The sequence below is a fragment of the Talpa europaea genome (genome assembly GCF_964194135.1).
Source record: "Talpa europaea genome assembly, chromosome: 14".
NCBI classification, from domain to species: Eukaryota; Metazoa; Chordata; class Mammalia; order Eulipotyphla; family Talpidae; genus Talpa; species Talpa europaea.
In genome coordinates, this window is record NC_140082.1 from 11192927 (window position 1) to 11216586 (window position 23660).

General features: G+C 45.5%; 1 protein-coding gene across 1 annotated transcript in view; it reads left to right on the forward strand.

The window, feature by feature from the left end:
* The window catches only part of CCDC60 (coiled-coil domain containing 60), a gene marked incomplete at both ends in the record, with an annotated part of 144996 nt that overhangs the window by 81587 nt on the left and 39749 nt on the right, over positions 1 to 23660 (forward strand). The window contains one exon of the mRNA XM_084253199.1: positions 21679 to 21849. Coding sequence (XP_084109325.1) covers positions 21679 to 21849 — 171 coding nt within the window. The remainder of the gene's footprint in view (positions 1 to 21678; positions 21850 to 23660) is intronic.

A 23660-nucleotide genomic window follows, 5' to 3' on the forward strand; every position in this document is an offset into this window, starting at 1 on the left:
GATTTTAATCATTGAATTTAAATAGTTGAAAAAATTGTTGTTACCTCAGATATTTACAGTCTGCTCTCAGTGACTTCTGCCTCTCATCATTCAATACCCCAAACCTCCACATCCATACCTTGCAAGCCAGAATTTCTTCCTTCAGAAGTCCAAGCTCAGGTCTCCCCTGGTGCTGCAGGCAGTTGAGTGCTGTGCTTTGAAGCTTTCCCGCAGCCTCTGCAGCACTGGTTCAATCCTGGCCTGCCGGCGAGGGTCCTATATGGTGCAGCAGACCTCTCCTGTCACACCCGCTGCTCCCCTCAGCAGTGTATTACGTCAGTCTGCCTGTTCTGATCCCTACTCTGTCTTAGGTGAATCCTCTCACCTTCCCACAAATGTGGCCTGTACCCCGGTTTTTGTATAAATAAATAAATAAATAAATAAATAAATAAATAAATAAATAAATCTTAAAAAAAAAAAAAAGAAGAAGTCCAAGCTTACTGCCCCTCCCCAAGTCTGAAGACTTGCTTCAATTCCCCAGAATTATTCCAGGATCACGGATTTGTAGGCTGGACAACACCTTGGATGCTGGCAAAGTTAAGGCTTCTGCACTGCACCCTATGAATCATTCAAAGAAGACCTTAGTCTCCCCACGTCACATCACCCCCACACCCCGAAGCCAGCGGGTGGACATTAATGAGTCCCTGGCATGTCCCATAAAAGCAAATGCTTGGCCTTATGTCCTCAGCCCAGAACTGATAAACACAACCGAACACCCAAAGGGGAGGTCACTGCTATGGGCTGGAGGGCCTCAGTTCAAGTTAATTGCATTTTTACCATCTCGAATGTGACCCAGAGGCCCTGCCCATTTTTTTCTCTGTTCCTAGTGTCTTCGTGTGTCTTTGACACCTCTAGTTAACCACACTTCCAGGCAAGTTTTCTCTGCTTTTCCAGCACCATGCTCTGCTGAGGGCAAACATCTTTTCCACTCCCCTCCTTTTGGCTGGAGCTGTCTCAGAGGCTCCCAAAGGGAAAAAAAAGAAAAGAAAAGAAAAGGAAGATATAACCAATGTCTGTTTTCAAATTTAAGCATGAAAATATCTTAAACTCCTGAACCTTTTGTTACATGAGGTTTTGCATAGAACTTTGTTTTCTAAAATTCTTTCCCAGATGGCAGACAATGGGCTGGATCTTGTAACTAGAGGTGGGAGGACTTAATGTAGGGTTTGACTCGAGTCAGGGCACATTCAGATCCCGACTCTGCCAGTTATTCCCTGCGTAGCCATGAGCATGCCACCCCTGCAGGCCTCAGTGTCCTCTATGGTATGGGATACAGGGCTAGCAAGATTTCTTTATGCTGCTGTCATTGGATCTGTGAGCACAGACAGGGGTGAGCAATGCAGGAACAGATCAATCAATCAAACGTAGTTGTCATTGTTTTGAAACCAGTCATCCTGTGAGTATCTGAATTTAGCCATGGGTTGCAACCAAGAGCATGAGCTCTGAAGACAGAGAACCAGCTCTGCCGGATGCTGCTGGTGCATGTGGGCCAGAGCCTATGGTTGATTCAGGGCACAGCCCCTTTTCTGCCTCAGCAAGGACTAGGAGTGCCCAGACTCAGCTATCCTCTGACTCAGCCTTAGATACTGACTCAGCAGCCAGGAGGAGAGGTAGCATAGGCCCCCAGGGCAGGAATATGTGATCTTGCAAGACAGAGTTTTTGCATTATTTCCAAAGGAAGGGGGAGCGTTCGCCTTGAACAGGAAGAAGGGCCCACTTCTGCAGGCCCAGATGGATCAAGGGGATCTAGAGAGTCAAGACTTTTCAGTGCATTGATCCAAACATCCCCGCCCCAAGTCCATAGGTCCCACTTCTTCCCAACTGGGGCCATGATCTTGACCAGCTAGCATTAAGAAAATTGCCTCTGAAGCCCTGTTACCATTATCCTTAAGTCCCAAGCTGGCACTTAGTTTCATCTGCCCTCTGGATGCAATCGATGAGGTTCTCATTACATCTGCCAAAGAGACTCACTAGCTTTCACGCCTCACCTTACATTGATGATTAATCACTCTCACTTGTACATTATTTTCTCCAGTGTACCAATAGACACCCCCTATAACAGCCACCTAATGCAATTATCCTTGTTATTTCTACCTCCCCCCAAAACTTCTCAGAAGCGTGAGTCTTGCACCAGCTGGTGCTCCCCCCATCCTGTTTGCCACTGCTGAGTCTCTTAGCAACTGCACTGCTACAGTCTGCCAGGGGCAGTTAGTGCGCCACTGACCGCCAGAAACAAGATCTCTGTGTGCTGATGTTTAACAGCCAGTGTTTCAGCAGGAGGAAAAGTCTCGCTATGTAATGTCTACTAATCTCTGTGTTCTAAATACTCCCACCAAGGCCATTTCTAACCTGTCAGCCTTGTGGCATTGGACATGGAGCTGGGAAGAGATGGGTGTTGAGTCAGCATTGGCTTGATCAGGTCCTCATTGCCAGTTGAATGGCAATTTATCCAGCCCCCACGCCCCATTTGAGGACCACCAATCTACCCCCAAGCCCCACTGTAGAGTCTACTTCAAAGCCCACCGCTGCATCAATTGTTGAAGATGCATTTCCCTGGGACATCCTGAGAGAGAGACTTGATGCAGGTTGGTTTCTGGGAAATTATCTTGGAGCCACACCTGTAAGCAAGTACACGAAGCACGACCGGGCAGAGAGAGGATCCCGACAGACACTTCAGCAGGGACTAGTCACTGCGTGTACATGTCCTCTAAAGAGGGACATAGTCTTTCTGGAAGCACTCCTTTTATTTGAGGGCAATTCCTGGAGAAGATCTCAGGGGGGGGGACAGCAACAGGAGAAATGAGAGCCTCTGTTTAGAAGAAGGATTTTCGAGGTGGCTCAGCTTAGCATCCACTAGAATGTGTAAAGAAATAAAAGCCTTAAGAGCAAGGAGCAAGAGCCACCATCGACCATGGAACCTTCTGTCCTCGGGCACAACAATCCCCAAGTAACATCCTGTAGACATGCTATCAAGAGAAGTCCCTTTGGAACAGAAGTCTGAGGGCTTTGTATGCCAATGAGGAAGCTGTGCCTGGCCCAAGTTCACAAAGTGCATCAGTAGCAGAACTGGGAGCTCACACCCACTCCAGGCTCTTTGTTCTACTGTTGTCTTCTTCAATGTGTTTACCTTGGTGATTTTGTTGAGTTGTTTAATCCACAGGATGAAAGAAGACTCCAAACCCAAACCCCACAGAGACCATATTTATTAATATATGGCCAGTGTCTAGCACACTGTCTGGAACACACTTAATGGTGCCTAATCAATATTTGTTGCATGAACGAATGAGTGCTTCAGAATTATTCTGGCATTTTCTTAGGCATCATGTTGAGTGGAGAGAAGGAAGGTGACTAGATGTATCCCTGAAAATATCAGGGGCCAAGCAAGCCCAAGGGAACCTAATTCAGAACAGCAAGCACAGAGCTGGCTTCTGTCTCATGAGCCCATGGAAGCTCTGAGTCACAGACTTCTGGGGTTCAGGCTCCAGCTCTCCCACCGACTAGCCACATAGTGGTAAACAAACTGCCTAGTTCCTCTTATTCCCAAAGTGGAATTGCAAAAATATGTTCTCCCCTCTCAAGGAGCTATTATGAGTATTGAATGAGTTAACACATGGAAAGCACTTCCAACACTGCCTGGCACATAGTAGGTGCCAGATAAGTGGAGGTGAGCATATGACATCAGTCATGCTCTGCGATATGGTCATGACCTCATAGATTTCTCCCTGTCTCCAATGGGGGCTACAGGCAGAGCTCAGCCTTAGACCCACCATGTCAACCAGATCACAGATTCTGAACCTTGCAGAGTGTTTTAGGGGCAGCTGAAACAAGTATGATGGGTGGGTGGGGGTAGAGGGTAGGAAGTCAGGAAAGATAGTTCATAAGAGGAAGCTGTGCAAGTGCAGCTGTTAGTACTGGATTTCCATATTGATTTTAAATCTCTTCCTATTGGGATTGCCGAACAAGCCTTTACTCTAATGGCTATAATCATGGGCCACACAACCAAGCACTAATCCACCACTTAGGGTAGCTGCTGCCTGCATTAAGCCCTGTAATTTCTTGAACATTTTATTGAAGTGTATCATACTACAGGAAAGCAGACAAATCACTATGCATATAGCTCAATAAATTCCTACTAAATGAATGCATTGGGGACTCCACATCCACATCAAGAAAAGGAACATTACCAGGACACCCCAAAAGACTTCCCCATGTCCCCCTTCCAGTTATCCCCTGACTCCAAAGAAGTTACTAACCTCGCTTCTAACACTCAGACACATTTCTCCTGCTTTGAGCTTTGCATACATGAAATTGTTCAGTCAGCATCTTCATAGGATTGGGCTTGATTTTTCTTCCACTCATCATTTTTTTGAGACTCACTGATGTTTCGTGTGGGTGGAGCTGGGATTTGCTCATCTCTGTGTGGTTTCCACTGTGTTGAGCCTGGATCCAGCACCCTGGATCCAGCACCCTGATGGACATTTGGGTTGTTTCCACTTTGGAGTCATGATGAACACAGCAGCCATGAACATTCTTATACATGTTTCTTGTTGAACACATGCACACATTTCCACTGGGGATATACCTGAAAGTGGAGTTGCTGGTTCACAGAGTTTGCATACGCTCAGCTTTCGGAGATACTGCCAGTTTCTCAAGCCCTTACATTTTTAAATGACTTTTTAAAATGCACAAATAAGATGATCTAGAAAATATAGCTAAGTAGCTCTAAATAAGTAATAGACCTACACACAATTACATTACCCAGGAATAACCTCCATTCAAATGTTGGCATATCAGTTTTCAGTGTTTTTCTAAATATACATGTGTATTCTTTTTACCAAAACAAGAACCAATTGGCAACCTGATTTTTTTCCAATTTAATGACTGATTCTAAATATCTTCCATGTTGGCAATGCATAGCCACAACTTCATTTTTAAACTTTTTAGATGAAAATGTTGAAATATATAAAGGCAGACAGAATAATAAAATGAAATGAACCTCTCTGCACCATTACTCAGATCAATGATTATCAAGCCATAGCCAATCTTTTATCATTTACACAACAGACGTCCCATTTATTCTGAAGCATTTATCATTTCATCAGTACATATTAAACTCTCTAAATAAGGACTCTTTAAAATTATACTCCAGACATGACTTTTTGCCATTAGCATTGTCATCATCAACAAATAAGCAGTTTATGGAAAGCAAAATGAAAATACAAAAAAGACAATAATATGATCACATCTGAAAAATAATAATTATTCTTTAATATCAAATCTCCACTCAAACATAACCACCATCTTAATGGCTGTATAATATTCCACTGAAGAATGTAGCACAATTCATCTAACCAATTCCCTTCACTGGGCCTCTTGGTTATTTCCTATTTGTTCTCTTATTGCATAAATGGTTCTCACAGAGATGTCTTTGGAGTCACATCCCTTAGTTCCTTAGGATAAATTCCTCAGTATACAACTTTAAGGCTCTCAAACCTTACCTGAAGTCCTCTAGATTTACATTGTTTTTCTCTTGCTGAAAAGTTCCTAACTCATAAATGTTTGAAACAAAATGAACTTTTCTTGTAAGAAATGAAAGAAAAGCAAGAAATATGATGTGCGACGTTGAAAATACTCCAGACATGACTTTTTGCCAATAGCATCATCATTGTCAACAAATAAGCAGTTTACGAAAGCAAAATGAAAATATTTACAAAATAAACCCCCCTCATTTTACTGAGAATGTCCAACTGAGCCACAGACAGAGCAGCTGCACCAGCAAGACCATCCCCTACCCCCCAGGATTCTTGACGTAAAATCTTTATGCTGCTCAGCCTTTAATCTCAGACCTTCTATAAGTAAATGTTTTGACAGTTTTCACTCAGATGAGCCTCTGGCAATAGCCATAATCCATTCATCTTTTCAAGGCAGGTAAAAACTGCCACTTTTCCCGAAAAGATGATAATCTTTACCCATGTCTTTCACTGCATCTTCTCTGTAAATTAACTGACATCATGATTTCACTTAAAAGTCATAGAAAAATAAATTATATTAAAATCCAGAAACCGCTGGTGGGTAGGCTTCAGTGAACTGCATCGGAGGCGGTGTGACCCTCTGCCTCTAAACCACACACAATGTTGTAAACCAAGTTACTGCAGTCAAATTTAAAATATATAAAAAAAAATCAACAGCAGAGACCCCACAATTTTGTCAAATTAATATCAGAACACGGGGACAGTGCTCAGGAACAATACTTGGGGTACGAAACCAAAATTCGTCTCTGGCCTACTGTGAGGCAAGTGACACTCTGTCATTTGTCCAACTCACCACCCACATGAGAGCAAAGCAATAATAATAATAAAACAGCAGGCAGCTTAAACCCTGTTATTCCAGAATTAATGCCTGGGGGAGTAATTCAACAGGCATTAATTTCCTCAGGAGTCTATTCCAAAAGTGCACGAGAACCAGAATCATCTTCCCAGCTTCCCAGTCACCTACCCCTCGCCTAACCTCATATATTCCCACCAGGATAATTTATCAGTATAATTTATTGGGGCCTTTGAAAACAGCCCCAATCTTGGCTCCTACCACAAACTAAATGAATAAGGGGAAAGTGTAACAGGGTGGTCCCCAGGAAAGGGGGAGGTCCCAGATTCCCTGCCCCACCCAAGGGAGGGTGGAGCTGAGCAGGGAAAAGAAGCTGCAGAGGAGCCTGGGGAAGGAAGGAAGCAGGATGGGGAGCCAGAAGGAGACCTGGAGGAGGCACGTGGAGCAGAGAGACACGTGAAGAAACTACACTTGACTTTTGGTTGTGGACTGGGTGACACAGGTGTGGATGAGAGACCCGTGGGGAGGTGACAATGGCAGTGTTTATCTTGATTTTTACTTTGATTTTTTCCTTCCAGACTTGTCTGGCTGCTTCTAACCCTTTTCTATCGGTCCCTGCCGGAAGATGCTTTAGACTTGGGGCCGGCTTTCAGGCCTTGCCTTGGGCCAATCCTGTTTGGGTGGACTTTTACCCACAAGGGGATGGGTAACTTTGGGTGCTTGATTTGGAAACTATATTCTATGTCTTTTCTGTATTGCACACTAATTGTATTAAAGTTCCTTTCCATTAAAGGTCTATATGTTTTGTCTTGATGCAGTAGATGGCAGAATCTATTTAGACCAGGCAGGTTCTGGGGTGCTTCCATCCCTGTCCCATAAAAAAAAGGAGCTGATCTCTCTGAGTCTCATTGCTCTGGAAGATGAGACCATGATGAGAAAATCTACATCACAGGGTGGATGTAAATGAGTAAGTTGTGAGTTAAGAGGCAAATGCATTCAGCACATGAGCACACACACAAACACACACATCAAAACAGCCAATACTTCTGACAGCTGGTGTTTTTATACCTCACCCTCCACCGCTTGGTCTGCCCTGGGCTTCTACCCACCCCTTAGGGGACGTGTCCTTATCACCTATGTGGGGACCCAGACTTATCTTACTGCTATGCCTAAAAAGCTTAAGGCCCTGCTGTGTGTTCCTTTGCCTCGATAAAGAGCAGACTGTTCCTAAGGCAACAGTGAGTGCTCGGGAAGCAAGGACAGTCACCACAGCTGAGGGTTGGCGCCTGCACGATTAGTGTTCTTTGTGTTCCTTTTATTGGAAATAGAGTCAACAGCTTAGCTCAATGAGAAAAGACAAGTCTGGGTAAAAGCTAACCTTCATCCACAGCCACAGCCCCATCCCTAAGTGGAAACCAGCAACTGGATAAGGACCATTTCTTCTGGAACACAAGCAAGAAATTCAAGTCACACCTCTTTTATTTTTCAAGTTAGCCAAATGAGTCATGGCTTGAATTATTCACGGGAAGTCTAGTGTCTCCCTCTGAGAGTGTCTCCCCTCCCAGGAACTGTCTAACAGGAGGTTCCTGGTTACCTTTCACACCCAGAGGTGGAGCAAGTTGGCGCTTACTGTGTCCACCACTGCCACTTCTTCTGACTGCCACAAGGTGTCGCTGGAGAGAACAGGTCCTCCAAGAGCTTGTGGACCACACTGGGCTTGCTTAACTAACTTCTGGATCACCCACTCCATCTTGGATCTCAGAACCTGGAGGGTGTGATCGGATGCCTGCCCGAAGACAATCAGCCTCCTCCACATGGGAACTTACCTTTAGGGCTTCCAAGATGCCCTATTTCTACTCAGTCTGAAGGAAGTGCCCTAGAGGTTAACCAAAGAGACTTTTTGGCCCTCTTCTTGCCAAAAAACAAACAAACAAACAAAAAAATGCCTTGCAGGTGGAACACAATCTTTTCTCTATTAAGGAACCCAGGTATTCCATTCATCATTGCAATAGATGGACAATGATGTGGAGTGAAAAGTTTCCCCAAAGTCTTATCCCACACCAAACCAGGGAGAACCCCTTAGAAACTTTCCTGGCCTTTTATCTTCCCAACATTTCCCGTGAAAATGAGAGCAAAGTCAGCAAGAAAGCACACAGAAGCACTTCACCACCTCGAGCTAAACAACACAGGAGTCAAACCCAACAGCCTGAGAGGTCTTGAGAGTGATGCTTGAGCGCATTCCCCGGGGCTGCATCTGAGGCAGGCAGTTTTGGAGGTGCTGGTGCTGTTTAAAGACAATGCTTGGCTTTGCCCATAGGATATCTAACTGTTTATAGGAATCATTCTGGGTCAGGTTAGGTCCAAACGAGAGTTTCTTGGCAGAATGTGGGTGTGAATTTTAAGAAACCGATGAGAACATTGTTTTTTGCAAGTTAGCAATCAAAACAGAAGAGCTTATAAAGGAATCTAATAAAGCCAGATCCAAGCCACTAGCTGCAGGGTGAGAGTCAACAGCTTGACTCAATCTGAAGAGAGCTGGCCCAAAATGCACATTTACCAAAAAGCAACCCTTCAGACTCTTCCAGAAGGTCTGCTGTTACTCAAGCACAAGGACTAGGAGGTGGGTGAGGTGAGTACAGGCAGGGCCTTCCTTTTGTACAATGTACATTCCAGGGGCAAATGGCACCCCCAAAGCACAAGGTGTAGAATACAATGTTAACCAAGACCCTGGAATCTTACACTGGAGCCCTCAGGGCACGGGGCGGGGCGGGGTGAGGTAGGGTAGGATGGGATGGGGTATGGAGAGAGAAAAGCACAATCCAAATGCCTGGGAAGAGTATCTGGTGGTTCACAGACCAGATAGAGGCTTACAGGACATGTGTTTCACCTTTTCCCTGCCATGTCCCTGGAATTCTTGAGTTCACACACAAGTATGAGGTCTACAAAGATGAACAGGAAATGACCAGGTGATAAAAGGACATGGGGGATCGGGAGAGGCATCCCAGACAAAGAAAAGCACGTGCATGTGGTCAGTCAGGGCAGGCTCTGGAAGCTGGGGTGGCTGCAGACTCCGTCGACTGTACCCCAGTCCCTGCCCCATTCAGGCACTGGCAGAGGCAGTGATCCAAGATGGTTTCAAGAGTGAGGGAAAGGAGACAGCTCCATCACGGGGCTCCAGACAGTTAAGGGGTCAGCTTTCAGACTGAGGCAGCCTAGCAGACCCTGAGTGATTGGGGGAGAGCTGGCCTCTGGTGCCGACAGAGGGGTTGCGTCTTCTACAGCCCCCCTGAATGCACCACGACAAAGACAAGCAGTGGCAGACGACCACCCAAGTCCAGGAGCCCATCCGAAGGCCCTGATGATGGTGGCAGCAAACCCCAGGTACAAATTCAGAAGGGAGGACCCTGACCACCCACCCGCAGCAACTGCCACACCGCCCACCCTTATGACGTCCCCTTCTACAGATGCTCAATGAAAAGACGTCCTAGTCTCCATCAAGCCATTCCCAGCTCCACTCAAGCAGAACGGTCCACAGAGAGCAGGCAGTGGTCTTGCACCTTATCTCATTGTCTGTCTTGAAAGAAAAAGCCCAGATGCTTTGGAGACTGTCAGAACTCTCTACACAACACCTCTCCCTGCTAATGCATATTTTATGACCACAGTGGCAGGATTAGGAAGGACCACTCTGTTTAGGCATTAAGAGTGATAGGTAATAATGGGTATTTCAGGATGGGGCTTGCATTCTTGAAAAAAAAAAAAAAAAGAAGAAGAAGAAGAAGAAAAGAAAAACAATAGCTTATCCTGGAACTGAAAGCTGGCTCTGCCCTGCTCCCGAAGTGATGTGCCAGCCTGCGTGCCCAGGGGCAGGAAAGCGAGCGTAGTGGTGTGGATAGTGGCCCCTGAATTCAGACACACAGGAGTGCAAAGCCCAGCCTTGCTACCTTCCCATGGTGTGACTTTAAGTCAGTAGCTTGGATTCTGTGAGCTCCTGTTTCCCTATTTGTGAACTTCCCTCAAGGATATTTACTTCTATACCACTTCCAAGCCATCACTGGCTTCTGAATAGGATGCAGTAAGCAGACACGCTGGCAGGGAGGGGAGGCACGAGAGGCACTTAGACTCAGTCACCAGGCAGACTCGCCAGTGTCCCCTCGCCCGGGAGGTGCAGAACCCCCAAGCACAGTTGCCTGGAAACAGGAACCGTGGTGGGTTTCTGCTCCCTTCCAGAAATCTCTCTAATTGGGATGCAAAGAGAACTGTTTGTTGACACTTGGCAGGTTTTTCTTCTTCGCACAGAAGAGATGCAGCCCTCTCATCCAAATGCTGAGTCACATTAATTAAAGAGCAGCCCTGGGCTGAGAGACCTCATCACCACAGACCAGCCCCTGGGGGAGCAGCCTGGCGGGGGTGCGGGGGGGGGGGGGGCATCCTGGACAAAATGGCCATTTGAGGTCACTGTGTTTGCATTTGGGGATGTCTGCAAGATCTGAAGTGGCTTTGGAGGCAGGACACTGTTTGAACAAGGCCGGGTGTGTCCATGGGTGTGTCCGTGGGTGTGTGTGGGCAGTGAGGTCACCTAAAGACTGCAAAATCCACTAGTCAAAGCAGGCATGCGTGCACCATGTGCGCCGATATGAAATGCTGGATCTATGTTCCCTTTGGGGATTTCAACCCCACTTGTTGTCACTGGGCAGAGGTAGGTCAGAGTCCGCGTTACCAGCTAAAGAAATAACTTTCTCACGAAGCACACAGGGAGTCTGTTTCATTTGATCACTTCTTCTCGAACATGGCTGTATTCCAGCTCCCCAGTGGAAACAGACATCTCAAAAGCATCCACTTATCTCTGTTGTGTTTGCATGATTCAGCTTCCGCACAGACAGTCCTCGACACCTGCTCCGTGCGGAAAGGTGAACACACCACCTCCGAGAAGGGAGGCGTCTTGTCAAAGGCCCCCAAAGTAGGCAGGTACTTAATTAGGACTTGAAGCACAAGAATTTCAAATGGTTTAGTCATTCATGCAAGACATATTTTCTTAGGATCCCCCTAGGTGCTGGCTCTGGGACACAGAAAAGATTTAGAATTTGCTTTAAAAGTTAGTGTTCTTAGCCCACAGGAGGGTAGAGCCAAGACACACGGGGGACCCAACACAGATGGGGGGGCCACCGGAGGACTTCATAAAGCAGGCCCTGCACCCTTCACGAGAGGTCCATCTTCACCTTGGGGCAACAATGAGTGTGAGGTGAAGGGCTGAAGCATCAGGGGAGGAGAGTGACGGGGCAAAAACATTCTGATCACTCCATTGCCAGGACTGCGGATGTCCCATCCCCCAGCTAACCACGCCATGCTTGTCAATGCTTTGAGTGGGAGCGAAGGCGGCAGAGGGGTTAGAAGACAGTGCCTTTGTTGCAAGGCAGGATGAGGGGCACCCCAGAACCCCCGAACTTGCCCGTTCTAAATAAGTTCTGCCATCTGCAGCATCAAGACAAAACATACTCTAATGCATGAGACCATCAGTGGAAAGGAACTTTGATATAATTCGTGTGCTACAAAGAAAAGACAAAGAATAAAGTTTCCAAATCAAGCTCTTGAAGTTACCTGACCCGCATGGGAAAATGCCCAGCCAGGCAGGGCCGCTGAGGCCTGAAAAGCCTGCCACGAGTCTAAGGCACCTCCTGGTGCGGACCCATAGCCAGGGGTCAGAAATGGCCAGACAAGTCTGGGAGGAAAAGAGCAAAATCAAAACCAAGATTAAAGCTGCCATTGTTAACATCCCCACGGGTCTCTCACCCACGTCTGTTTCAACCAGCCCAGGACCAAGATGCAAGAGCAGCTTCTTCACATGTCTCTCTGCTCCACATGCCTCCTCCAGGTCTCCTTCTGGCTCCCCATCCTGCTTCCTTCCTTCCCCAGGCTCCTCTCCAGCTTCTTCTCCTCCCTGCCCAGCTCCACCCTCCCTGGGGTGGGACAGGAAACCTGAAACCTCCCCTTTTCCTGGTAACCACCCAGTTACACGTTGGCCTGGGACTCCGGAGACCCCCAGTGTCTCAGGTCTGGCTCTGAGTTGTTCTGTGACCCCTCTTCTCTCTGGGCCTCAGTTTCCTCATTTGCAAAACAAGGGTGTGGGCTCCCCAAGGGTCATCTCCCCTCCACAATTCTCAGCCAGGCCTCGGAGTCAGGTCAGGCCAGTGATTCCCCATGCCAAGCCCTGAGTCCCAGGAATGGAGACTCTGGCCCTTAAATGTCACCTGAATGCACATTCTTTGAAGGCAGAGGTCAAAGCTTTTCGACGCTGCCCCTTTCCTCAGCCTCCCATGGCGCCTCAGCCTAGTGGATGTCCAATGAAAATGTCAGGAAGGAAGGAATTAAATGTGTACCCAAAATTAGGCAGGATACATGGAAATAAGATTGGCAAGCAGTGAAGAGATTTAGATTAGATAAATACCGACAGTGAATTTGTGAATCATGAGAAACATTGCCTGGAGATGCTGGTCTCTAATTTTAGGGCTAGGTAAGAATAGAACTGACCTTCAGCAAGAGATCAACTCATCAACATGATCCTGTGTGTGTGTGTGTGTGTGTGTGTGTGCGCGCGCGCGCGTGTGTGTTCACTGAATCCACTAGCCATTTTCTTATTGAGGATCAAAAATAATATTAAGTCCCTTCTCTATGTCAAAGAGTGGGTGAGGGCCAGAGTGAGGGACAGAATATGCTCTCTGCCTTTAAAATTTTTAATTTCTAGAAATTAGTTTAGTCAAACTCTCAAGCTGCTCTGCATAGAAATAGAGCTTCCTCGCATCTTAATTTCACTCATCACCTGCTCATCTATGTGTGGCTCCTGTGCTGATGAGAGGGCTTGCTTTTCTAATTGCGGCCCTGGCAGTCAGCAGTAATGTGATTAGGGGGCGAGGCCCACTCCTGTCACTTTATAAAGCAGCTTTGAATTTCCACTTCTTGAATGTGCTAATGTTGGCAGGACCTTTTTTTTAAAATGCTTTCACTTCTGTTTCCTCACTTTTCTTCTTCCACAGCAAATCAGGTAAGATAGTATGATCTTACAGAGCAGACAAGGAGGACAGGCTGAGGCCTGGTCCAGCCTGGACTCTGCCCCATCTGGGTAACCTGGCATTACGCACAGAACCTCTCAGTACTTCAGTTTCCTCACTATGGGATTGGGCTGACAGTGCTACTCACAGTTGCCTGGGGGAATTGTTTTAAGACATTAAAGAATTTTGGTAGGAAAGCCTTTCCATAGTGTCGCCAATTGGTATTTACGCATGTTCTGGTGATAACTGGTATTTACGCATGTTCTGGTGGGGGGGGTGGGTAGTAGTGGTCATTTTTATCATCTAGTTAATAGATAAGGGTGGCTAAGTTTTCTGCCTAAATCACACAGCCAGTCATTGGCAGAGTCACAATTAGAAGCTGGCTCGCTACCTGACATTCCTGTCCATCCCACTTTTGCCTAAACCCATAGGTCTGATTATAACATGCTGTTATTAGCAGTGTCTCCCTTTAAAACATCTCTCAGATTGTGATGTGAGTTATTTCAATTCTTCATTTCTCTTTTTCTTCTTTCTGCTTTCTACCCTTTTCATTGTCTTTTGTGAAGATTAGAGATTAAACAAAGGAAGAACCTAGAAAAGAAAACTACTTCAAATAACTAGAAGTTTCCAGCATGTAATATCTTATTCATAAGAGTAGAGGTTAATTCCCCAACCCTTTAATTTAATAAATTTTATTACTTACATGATAACCAAGTGTTTATCCTACCACCACTATGTACAGTTGATTCACAGACCTTTATGAATTATTGCATAATGCAATTTACCAAATCCCAGAATAATTGTGGCCTAATTAGATGGCTCACTCTGCCATCCTCAGGGAAGGGAACCCCCTAAGCTCACCATCTAAACCAATTTCCTCTTCCCAGAAGTATCTGGGGCTCAGACCCAAACCACCCATCTAGCTGTGTGCAAAGCCAGAGTTGTAACAGCAGTCCTTCATGACAACTGTGATATTGTTGATGATGGCGATGTAGTTCTGTTTGTTGTTGTTTGTTTTGTTGTATTGATTTTTTTTAATCCAGGAATTTTGATACCCTAAATAATGTGGTCTATTGCTATAAAAAATCTGCAGAACTGTATACTAGGGAGGCAACTGACACTTTCTACCATTTGGAGGAAAAAAGGAATAGGGAAGGAAACCCAGAAAATGCTGATTTCCTATGCTCTGCCAGCCACTGTCTTCAAGGAGTCCACAGTCCACCTGGAAAAGTGGACAAGGACATAAGCAATCACCATATAGTGCAAGGAGTTAAAAAATGGGGAACACTCAGGCATGGGGAACTATGGGTGCACAGAGGAGACACTTGAGCTACCCTGGAGCTGGGGTCAGGGGAAAAATCACAGTACTGGTCAACAGTGGACAGTTTCACCCCAAGACTTGAACTCAGCCAAGTGAAGAAGGGGGAGAAGGTGCTGCAGGAAGAAGTCATTTTGAAGGCAGAGAGATGAAAATGAATGTCTGAGGATGTAGAGATAAAGCCCAGATCTTAAAGGAAGTGTTTCCATGAAAAGGAGTCTAGACTTCATTCTGAGGACAGTGGGAAGTCTCTGAAGGGTTTGTGTCACAGGGTAAACCCCAGGAAAAACCGGGATCTCTTGAGTTGTGAGTCCTTACTCCTGTACTTAAGTACTCAGGACAAGCCCCAAAAGTAGGCATGCAGAGAGAAACTTTTTAAAAAAGGTTTATTTACAAGGGGGATGAGAATATGGAATGAGAGAGGGGGAGATTAACTGGTCAACACACCCTACCATCAGCACTGTCTGACTTGAGACACCAGGGTGCAAACTGAAGCAGGAAAAGCAAGAGAGTAAATACACACGTGTTCCGTTTTAAGCCATACATGGCTGCTTAACTCCACCCAGAGTTCCCAAAGGTCCTCTGTTCAGGAAGTCAGGTTCATGGCACACTGGAAGGTGTAGTCTTTGGTGCCTGAGATATCCTCAGTGAGGAGATGGTAGTGAAGTCCATTGAGAACATCATTCACTCACTGGAGTTTGCTCCTTACTGTTCCTCTAACATGTGGAGCACTCTGATGGCAAAATGAGACTTGTATTTTAGGAGACCTGTGGCAGACAGGTGAACAATAGATTGGGAGAGAGAAAGACCAGGTAAGAAGCTACAAAGAATAATAGAGGTAATAGACCTCCCTGGTGGCACAAGGGGTTAAGTCTCAGCACTATGAAGCTATCAGCAGCCACTGCAGCACAAGTTCGATCCCCAGCCAGGGAGCTGACCCACATGGCACAGCAGACCTCGCCTGTCTCTCCTGCTGCTCCACTCAGCAGTGTATTTCAGTCAATCTGCCTGTTCTGCTCCCCATGCTGTCTCTGGTGAATCCTCTCAGCCCCACCCCGCACCTCTGGCCCGCACCCCAGCTCTTGTATATATAAATAAATAAATCTTTTAAAAAATAGAATAATAGAAGTAATAAATGACTGTTTCTGGATAGGTAGTGGCAACAGAAGACAGGTGATATTTTACATGATCAATTAATTGACTTCATGATCAATTAATGCCTATAAAGAGAGTAAAGAAAACAGAAGTAATCTCTTCATTTTGCAAGTGAAGGAAATTGTTTTTGCTACCTTAGAGTGACTTCTGCACAGCACACTGGTACCTTTGCCAAAGCACTCCAACAGTGCGCTGTTTGCCCAGACTTCAGTAATGCCACATGAATTTTGCAAAGGAACAAGAAAGAACAAAACTGAAAAAGCTAAAGTCACTTCTCCATGGAGAGTCAAGTTTTCTGTCCCTTTATCACAGTCCCAGTAGCATCTTTCTTCCATCTGATTTATGATCAAAAAGAAGCCACGAAGGGGGCCTTCCCTTTGGGCTGAGTCCTTCAGAAAAGCGAGACATCCCATTGGAAACTTTTGGTCTGAGAAGTGAAATCCTGACTCAGAAAATTTCCCCATTGTTGGGCATCACAATTAGCAAATGACCAAGGGATGGTAAAGAGGTATTCAGATGTGATTTAATAAGAATGTGGTTGCAATAAGCACTCAGAATATGTTTGCAATCAATTTGCTGTATACACAATATGCTACCAGAGCAATCTTTTGTGTATGCAGTTGACCTTTATCTCTGGCAATCTTGCCCTATAAAGGAGAGTGAAATCCTCCATTGCAAATCATTAGCACTCAGGAAATGGCTTTAATTTGCATGCTGACAAAGATATTAACTTGGGGAGGGGGAAAATACAACGCGTCCTTTTGTCTGAAAGGCAGTTCAAAATCTGTGTTGTGACTACAGTTGACTGAAGTTCAATTACTGTAATAAATGTATTCCAAATTTCATCTCAATTGCATTTGCATTTTAATGAATGATTCTCACCTTCTTGTCAATTTGGGAGCCAGGCTAGATTTATTAAGTTATTGTATAAACAGGGCATTCTAATGCGGGAATTTAAATGCAAAATATTTTTGCTCTGTGCGTTTGAACAGGGGCTGCGTTATTAATTTGCCTGTGTAGGTTGACTGAAAAAAATCAAGAATTTAAGGATGGTGTTTCAGATCCCTTCATTCCATCACGTTTGCCCTCTCCTCCTCTGAAATCAATATGTCTGGGTGGGCTGACAGAGCAAAGTGTGAGCAAGCCAGATGAAGTGGGCTCTCCCAGCCTTCACATCTGGGAAGAAGCTGATTTATTTGCTATTATTTGAAAACAGTAAAATTTGTTAAGTGAAAATTTCCCGTGTAGGCAATTTCCTTCTGCAAGAGCAGGACATCGGATTGCAAGGAGTGTTTGTTCATCTTAATGTCATTCTGCTTTCCCATCCAAGCACCCCTGGCTTTATAGCCCCATATTTCTTGCAGGCAGAGGAGACGGAAAATGTGAGTGAAAACCAGCTGGATGCAGAGCCATAAGAACATTAAAAGATTTTGTTGTTGTTGTTAAGTACATCTGGGCTGTTAGTTTTTAACAAAGTGATTTGCAGTGGTGAATCCCGTGTCCCCCATAATGGAAGGGTTGAGCTTGAGTTCCCTTCAGCATCTCCCAAGACTTCCCAGCTGCTTGCAGGGCTCCTGTGCAGACAGCTGGGACTGTCTGTGTTAGATGCCTTCAGTCCTAGTTTCCTTGGGGGCCCTGGGGGTGGAGGCTGATTTGGATAATGGGAGACGTAGTGCAAGCAGAGTGCCCTCCAAGGGTAAGCATGTCTACAACAAATAGGTTTAAAGAGCCTTCTGAGATGAACTGATTGCTGGTATGTGTCAAAGTTTTATTTCAAACTTGAGACAAGGGAATCAGGCTTCTAATAAAGCCAGTTGGAAGATTTCTTTCTGGAGAGAGCTTTTTTGGTTTTGTTTTTAATAGGGGGAAAAGGCAGCAGACCTCTGCCTCTCAGACTTCAATGTATATGTGAATATCACCCAGGGAATCCCGTTAAAATCCATATTCTCATTGGAGAGGTCTGGAAGGGCACCCGAGACTGTGCATTCCTAACACACTCCCAGATGATACTGATGCTGCTGGGTCAGGGACCACACTTTGAATAGCAAGAAGGTAGGGAGCACTGGCTGGTTAAAGGCTATTAGCCTTGTTTCCAAGTCTGCTGGCCAGCTGTGTGGGTAAATCTAGCACCCCAGAAAGGACTTTTCATCTCATCAGAGAGTTGCTCAAATATTTTATCAGATATGCTAGCTACTTCTCAGAAGGGGCTATTAATTTCCAGATCTTGTTCCAAACCACCTTTTCTCAGGGTTGAGGCAATTTCATTCTTAACATTATGTTTTATCTGATCTCAGAGAAAAAATTCTTTTCTTCACATTTTAACATCTCTGAACTGGGGGTGCAGAATATAATCATCTCTTACCTTAGTTGCCATGGCTCTTCCCCTCTTTGTGGCTCATAAAATAATGGTGCAACTTACAATGGATGAGATACCGGTCAGCTATTTTCATCATAACCCTGTGTAACAAACTCAGTGACTTTCCATAAATATTTCTTCCTTACTCATTGTCTGTAGGTTCAACTTTGGGCTGCTTAACCTAGGTTGAGATTAGCCAGACTCAAGTCTATTTCAAGCCTTTCTCACACTTCCCAGTTCAGCAAGATGGTAGTTTGCTCTTGTCCTGGACCCCACAGAGCAAGCTTCTTTCAAATTTCCATTCAAGTCCTATCTGCCAATATTCCTTCAGCCGGCCAAGCAGGAGAGGAAACTACCCTGTACCCTTCTGGGTTCTTCTCAGACTGATCAAGTAGTCTAATTAACAGACAGAATAGAGGAGAGAAAAATTAAGTTAATTCCGCACATACACAGAATCTACATAGAAGTGAGAATTCCAAAGACTCTGAGGCAAAACTGGGGTATATATCCTTGAACTAAAGAATGGGGTAGGGGCTGGGGACTTCAAAAAGAATGACTAAGATGCATGTGGTTAGGAGCAGAGGATCTGTAATTATTTCCTCCATGTGTTTTTCAGCTAGAAAGGTTATTCCTGGTAGTAACTCTAATTCGGGGTATGATCCCAAATTTTCATTTCTTTTGGTAGTTAAGGGAATGGTAAAAATGTTTTGTGAGTCTGCAAGGGTTTCAACTGACTTTGGCTCAAAATAACCCACATCAAAGTGACTTATCTTGGAAAGGCCAATCTGAACATGTTGGGGGGCCCCACCCTTCACTTTCAAATGGAAATTTCCCTTATAAACATAAGTGCTCCCTTGCAAAACAGCCACTTCTACTAGATTTTTCAGAGCTGCTCTTCTGTCTGCAGTCTCAAAAATAACCCAATATAATCCAAATGCCAGAAACACATGTTTGGGGGGTGGTATATTCTACACTCTTCTTCAACCCCATTTGAAGAGGAAGAGGCTCTGGTTCTGAGAGATTTCGAGCCTGCCTAAGAAAGTGGATCCCATCCAAAGGCTGACCCCTGCCAGCCTCACCACTGTATTTCCTGACCATCAAGTCCAAAGGTGTTTGGGAGTGGAAGCCAAGCTGCTTCACACCTGTGCTTTCGATCTGTCCCACCTAAGCCCGACTGAGAGTATTCCTGTCTCTGAAGTGAGCATTCTTTCGTCAGCTGACATACAGACTCCCAAACAGAGAACATATGTCCCTTAAACATAAAAACCCGCCCCCACGCATCGGGTAAGAGGAAGTTGCCTTGAGTAGAGGAAACTTTCCATTTTATAACCTGCTTCTTCCTTCACTTGCCTGACGCAGTTAATTATTCTGCTCCTCGTTGTTCCCTCGCGATGTGAGCCAGGGGAATTTTACACTGTGGAAAGCAGTGAGCAGGAGGCCTCCGGGTGAGTGGATTTAAAGGCAAAAACTGCTCTTCCCTGCAAATAGCTCCCTTCACACAAATAGCCTGGTAATCAGCAATAATGATGAAGAAAATGTAGGGAACATACAGGGAATTAAATGGGAATTGGCTAAAATATTAAGCATGTTTAAATGGGTCTCCGTGGTACCAGGGGAGCACTTCACAGCTCCCAGAATAGACTGGAGTGTCTGACAGGGGGGCCCAGACCCTCCCCCACAGCTCTGTTCATCTCTCACCCGGGTCTTTCCAGAAGACTGAGCAGCTGGGCTGACTGCTTGGTTGAAAGGGGGCTGCAATTCCAACAGAGAACTTGCTTGCTTGTTAAAATTGGCCAACACCAGCTCACTAGCCCTTCCCATATGTGAACAGACAAAAACATCCATCACCTTTTGCATCTGGAGGTTTACTACTGACGTAGCTTTTCACAGTGGCCTCCCCGTATAGGTTCTTGAAAGAAGTCTCTTCCTAGTTTCAGCACCAGAAACAGCTGGGCATCGCTCAAAAGGCCCGTGTTTGTTTAACTATTATGGTCATTGTTTCCCTTTCTGCACTGGCCACAAAGATGCTCTGGTCACGTTTGTGCACGAGATCACTGCAGCATGGGTTTTGAGACTTGCCTTAACTGATTTTGTCAGTCTTATTCTTCCTGTCTCCTGCCTTTCTCACTGCTTTAATGTTCTGCCTCTAATCATTTTTAAAATAAGGGCATAAACAGTCAAATAAATCTCTTGCCAGCCTCTTAATTGCTACAACAAAACAAGCAAGAGGCAGAGGCAAAAACAGTGAACTCTTTGTAAGAGGCGTTCACCTTTGTACTGCCAGTACCTTGAACAAGACTTGACACATAATAAAGCACCTGATACAGAATCGGACACATAATAAGTGTCCAGCCCAGAGCCTGGTACACAGTATTCAAGCCCCTTTTATTAACTGCGGCGCAGACCATCCGCCTGTCACTTACTACAAAATTAATTTCATAAGGATGTTGTGGGCCTCACAGTCAAAGACGATAGAGGCAGGCTGTTCCATGAGCGTAGTCATGGGTATCTGACCACACTGGCTGAGTCTGCTCAGCTGTCATAACGAAGCACCACAAACTCAGGGACTTCAACAACAGACCATTATCAGCTCATGAGCTGGAGGCTGTAAGTCCAAGATCAAGGTGTCAGGAGGGAGGGTTCCTTTTAAGAGGGGAGGAAGGCTCTGTTCTGGCTTCCCACCTGGCAGTTTGTGGCACTCCCTGGCATTTCTTGGCCAGTAAAAGCATAACCCGATCTCTGCCTGCACCTTCACAGGCCATCCTCTCTGCAAGCACATGTATGTCCAAATTCCCCTTTTTTTATATGGACGTCCATCATATTGGACTGGGTGGGGAAGCAACCCTATTCCAATGTGACATCATCTTAATTAGGTCTTTAATTGTTACCAGGAAGAAGGAGGGATACCCCAGGACCCCCAAACCTGCCTGTTCTAAATAGGTTCTGCTGCCTCAAGACAAAACATACTCTAATGTGTAAGACCGTCAATAGAAAATAACTTTGATACAATTAGTGTGCAATAAAGGGAAAAGCAGGGAAAGAATAGATAACAATACATCCAGCCAAACAGGGTTGGCCCAAAGCAGGGCCACTGAGGCCCAAAAACTCGCCACAGGTCTAAGGTACCTTCTGATGCCCCCAGTGAGTGCCTGGCACACAGTAGTCGCTCTACACATATTTGCTGAACAATGGAGTGATTAAAAAAATGAGACCTGGAGAGATGACATAATTCGTTCATGGTCTTTAGTAAGAAATGGATTCAGAATTCAAGCTCAGTTCTGTCAACTCTGGAGTTCTAAAGGCAGCAGGCTCCAATCCATTGGGAGAAGAATGATTATCAGACATGACAATGGGGTTATCAGTTCCAAGACAACAGGGTAAGACCTAATAGTCAACTCTCTTCTCTCTCTCCTCTGCCCACCCCCCCACCCCCCAACCCTTAGCATCATGATTCAATCGGTGAAGATAGGCCGCGGGTATTTCACCATGCTGAGGGAAGAGACTGCCCGGAAAAAACGACAACAGCAACTTCGGAAGCTGCAAGAAGAAGAAAGGCATAAATTCCAACCAGCCAAAATGCTCTCGGAAATCCAATACAGGGATAATCTTCTGATGTAAGTGGAGGTATCAGTAGCAGCCAAGGTTCCCACGGGAGAGAGAGAGCAGAGGGGGCAGGGACTGGGCGTGACTGCTCAGTGGGGACCAGGTCTCTTAGGGGGTGGGGAATGAAAATTTTTTGGAACTAGATTGGGGTGATGGTTGCACAACCATCAATTCAAATGCCACCGAACCACACCCTAAACAGTCTGTTTTGTGTTAGGTGCCCATATATACGTATATATTTTTTTCTATTATTTTACACGCCTATTCCCTCAAGTTTAGGGGGTGAAAGAGAAACTTGGAAAGAATCCCAAGAGACACAACTTTTCAACATAATCTTTACTCCTGAATGGAAGTTCAGGTGACAAAAATTGGCCTGACTAGAAACCCACAGATACGCGCAGGGAATTCCCGCAGCCAGCAAGGCCGCTTAGCCAGGTGGGCCAGGGCTGAGAGAGGAGGGGACAGTGGAGTTACCTTTTGCCAAAAGCCAGAATCATTATTTTCAGAATGGAAAAAGGATGCAAGCCAGTCTAGACTTGAGTCCCTTCCATCCAACCACCCAAAGGCCAACCTCAGGAGCTTCAAAGGAGCACAACCATCAGTTCAAATGCCATCTATATGAATACAGATGTATATATACATATTTTTTCTATTATTTCACACCACTCATTCTCTCGTTTAGGGGGAGGACGGGGAACCTGGAAAGAATTCTAAGACCCTGATGCAGAGGTCACTCACAGACCAGGGACTTTCTTCTTCTTTTTTTAATTTTTGCATAGAAGAACTGGGGTATAGGCCAGAAGTGCAGGGAGTGAGAGGATTCACCAGAGACATAGAGGGGAGCAGAACAGGCAGACCGACTGAAGTACACTGCTGAGGGGAGCAGTGGGTGAGAGAGGAGAGGTCTGCTGCGCCATGTGGGTCAGCTCCCTAGCCGGGGATCTAACTCAGGCCTCAGAGGTAATAATGCTGAGACTTAACCCCTAAGCCACCAGGGAAGTACAAATTTCCTCCTCTTTCCATGAGGATCCCCAAGACCTCAGCCCCTATTCTACCTTCCCTGAGCCAGTGGTGCTCACGGAGTCTGGGGTTCCTGGTGACTCTAGCCCCCTGACACCCGCTCCCTGGAATAAAGAGAAGGAACAAACTCACTCATGGCTCTTGCTTTTGCAGGAGTTGTGCTCAGATTACCAGGCAAACAAAACAGGGGCTGTAAGGGGTGTTAGGGGGGAACCATTAAAGATCCCCTGGAGGCTGTTTAAATAGTTTGGATGTTAACGGTTCCATGTTTGAATGGGGTTGTTAATCCACGGTCATAGACCACAGTTCTTCCCTCTCCAATTCATGTTTCAGTGAGCGAGACATGGTTTATTTAAAGTTTAATAAGTTTAAATATGTATGATGTGGCTCCTCCCATCAGTGTTGGCTTGGCTACATCTTAACTGGTGGATTTTATGAGCTGTACAAGGCTGGTTATTAAAATAAAACTGGAGGCCATTACCAGATGGGGCCATCAAATGCAGGTGGGGTGGCTGGAGTTACAAAATAGCATCAGGAGATTGTCCTGACCATTCAATACAGAGCAGAGGTTAAGAGCTATGCTGAGGTCCTGACAAGTCGCTAGCCCTCTCTGAATCTCTCTTTCTTCACCCACATGAATGATACCAGTTCATAACGAGGGTTAAATGAAATAACGCTTAACACACAGAGGCTGGCACCTGAGGCGTATGTCCTTGGTTATTGTCAGCAATTTTTAAGCAATCAAGTGCATATGATCTCCCTGGGCTTCCGTTACCTAAAATCCTGAGATTGATGGCTAAAA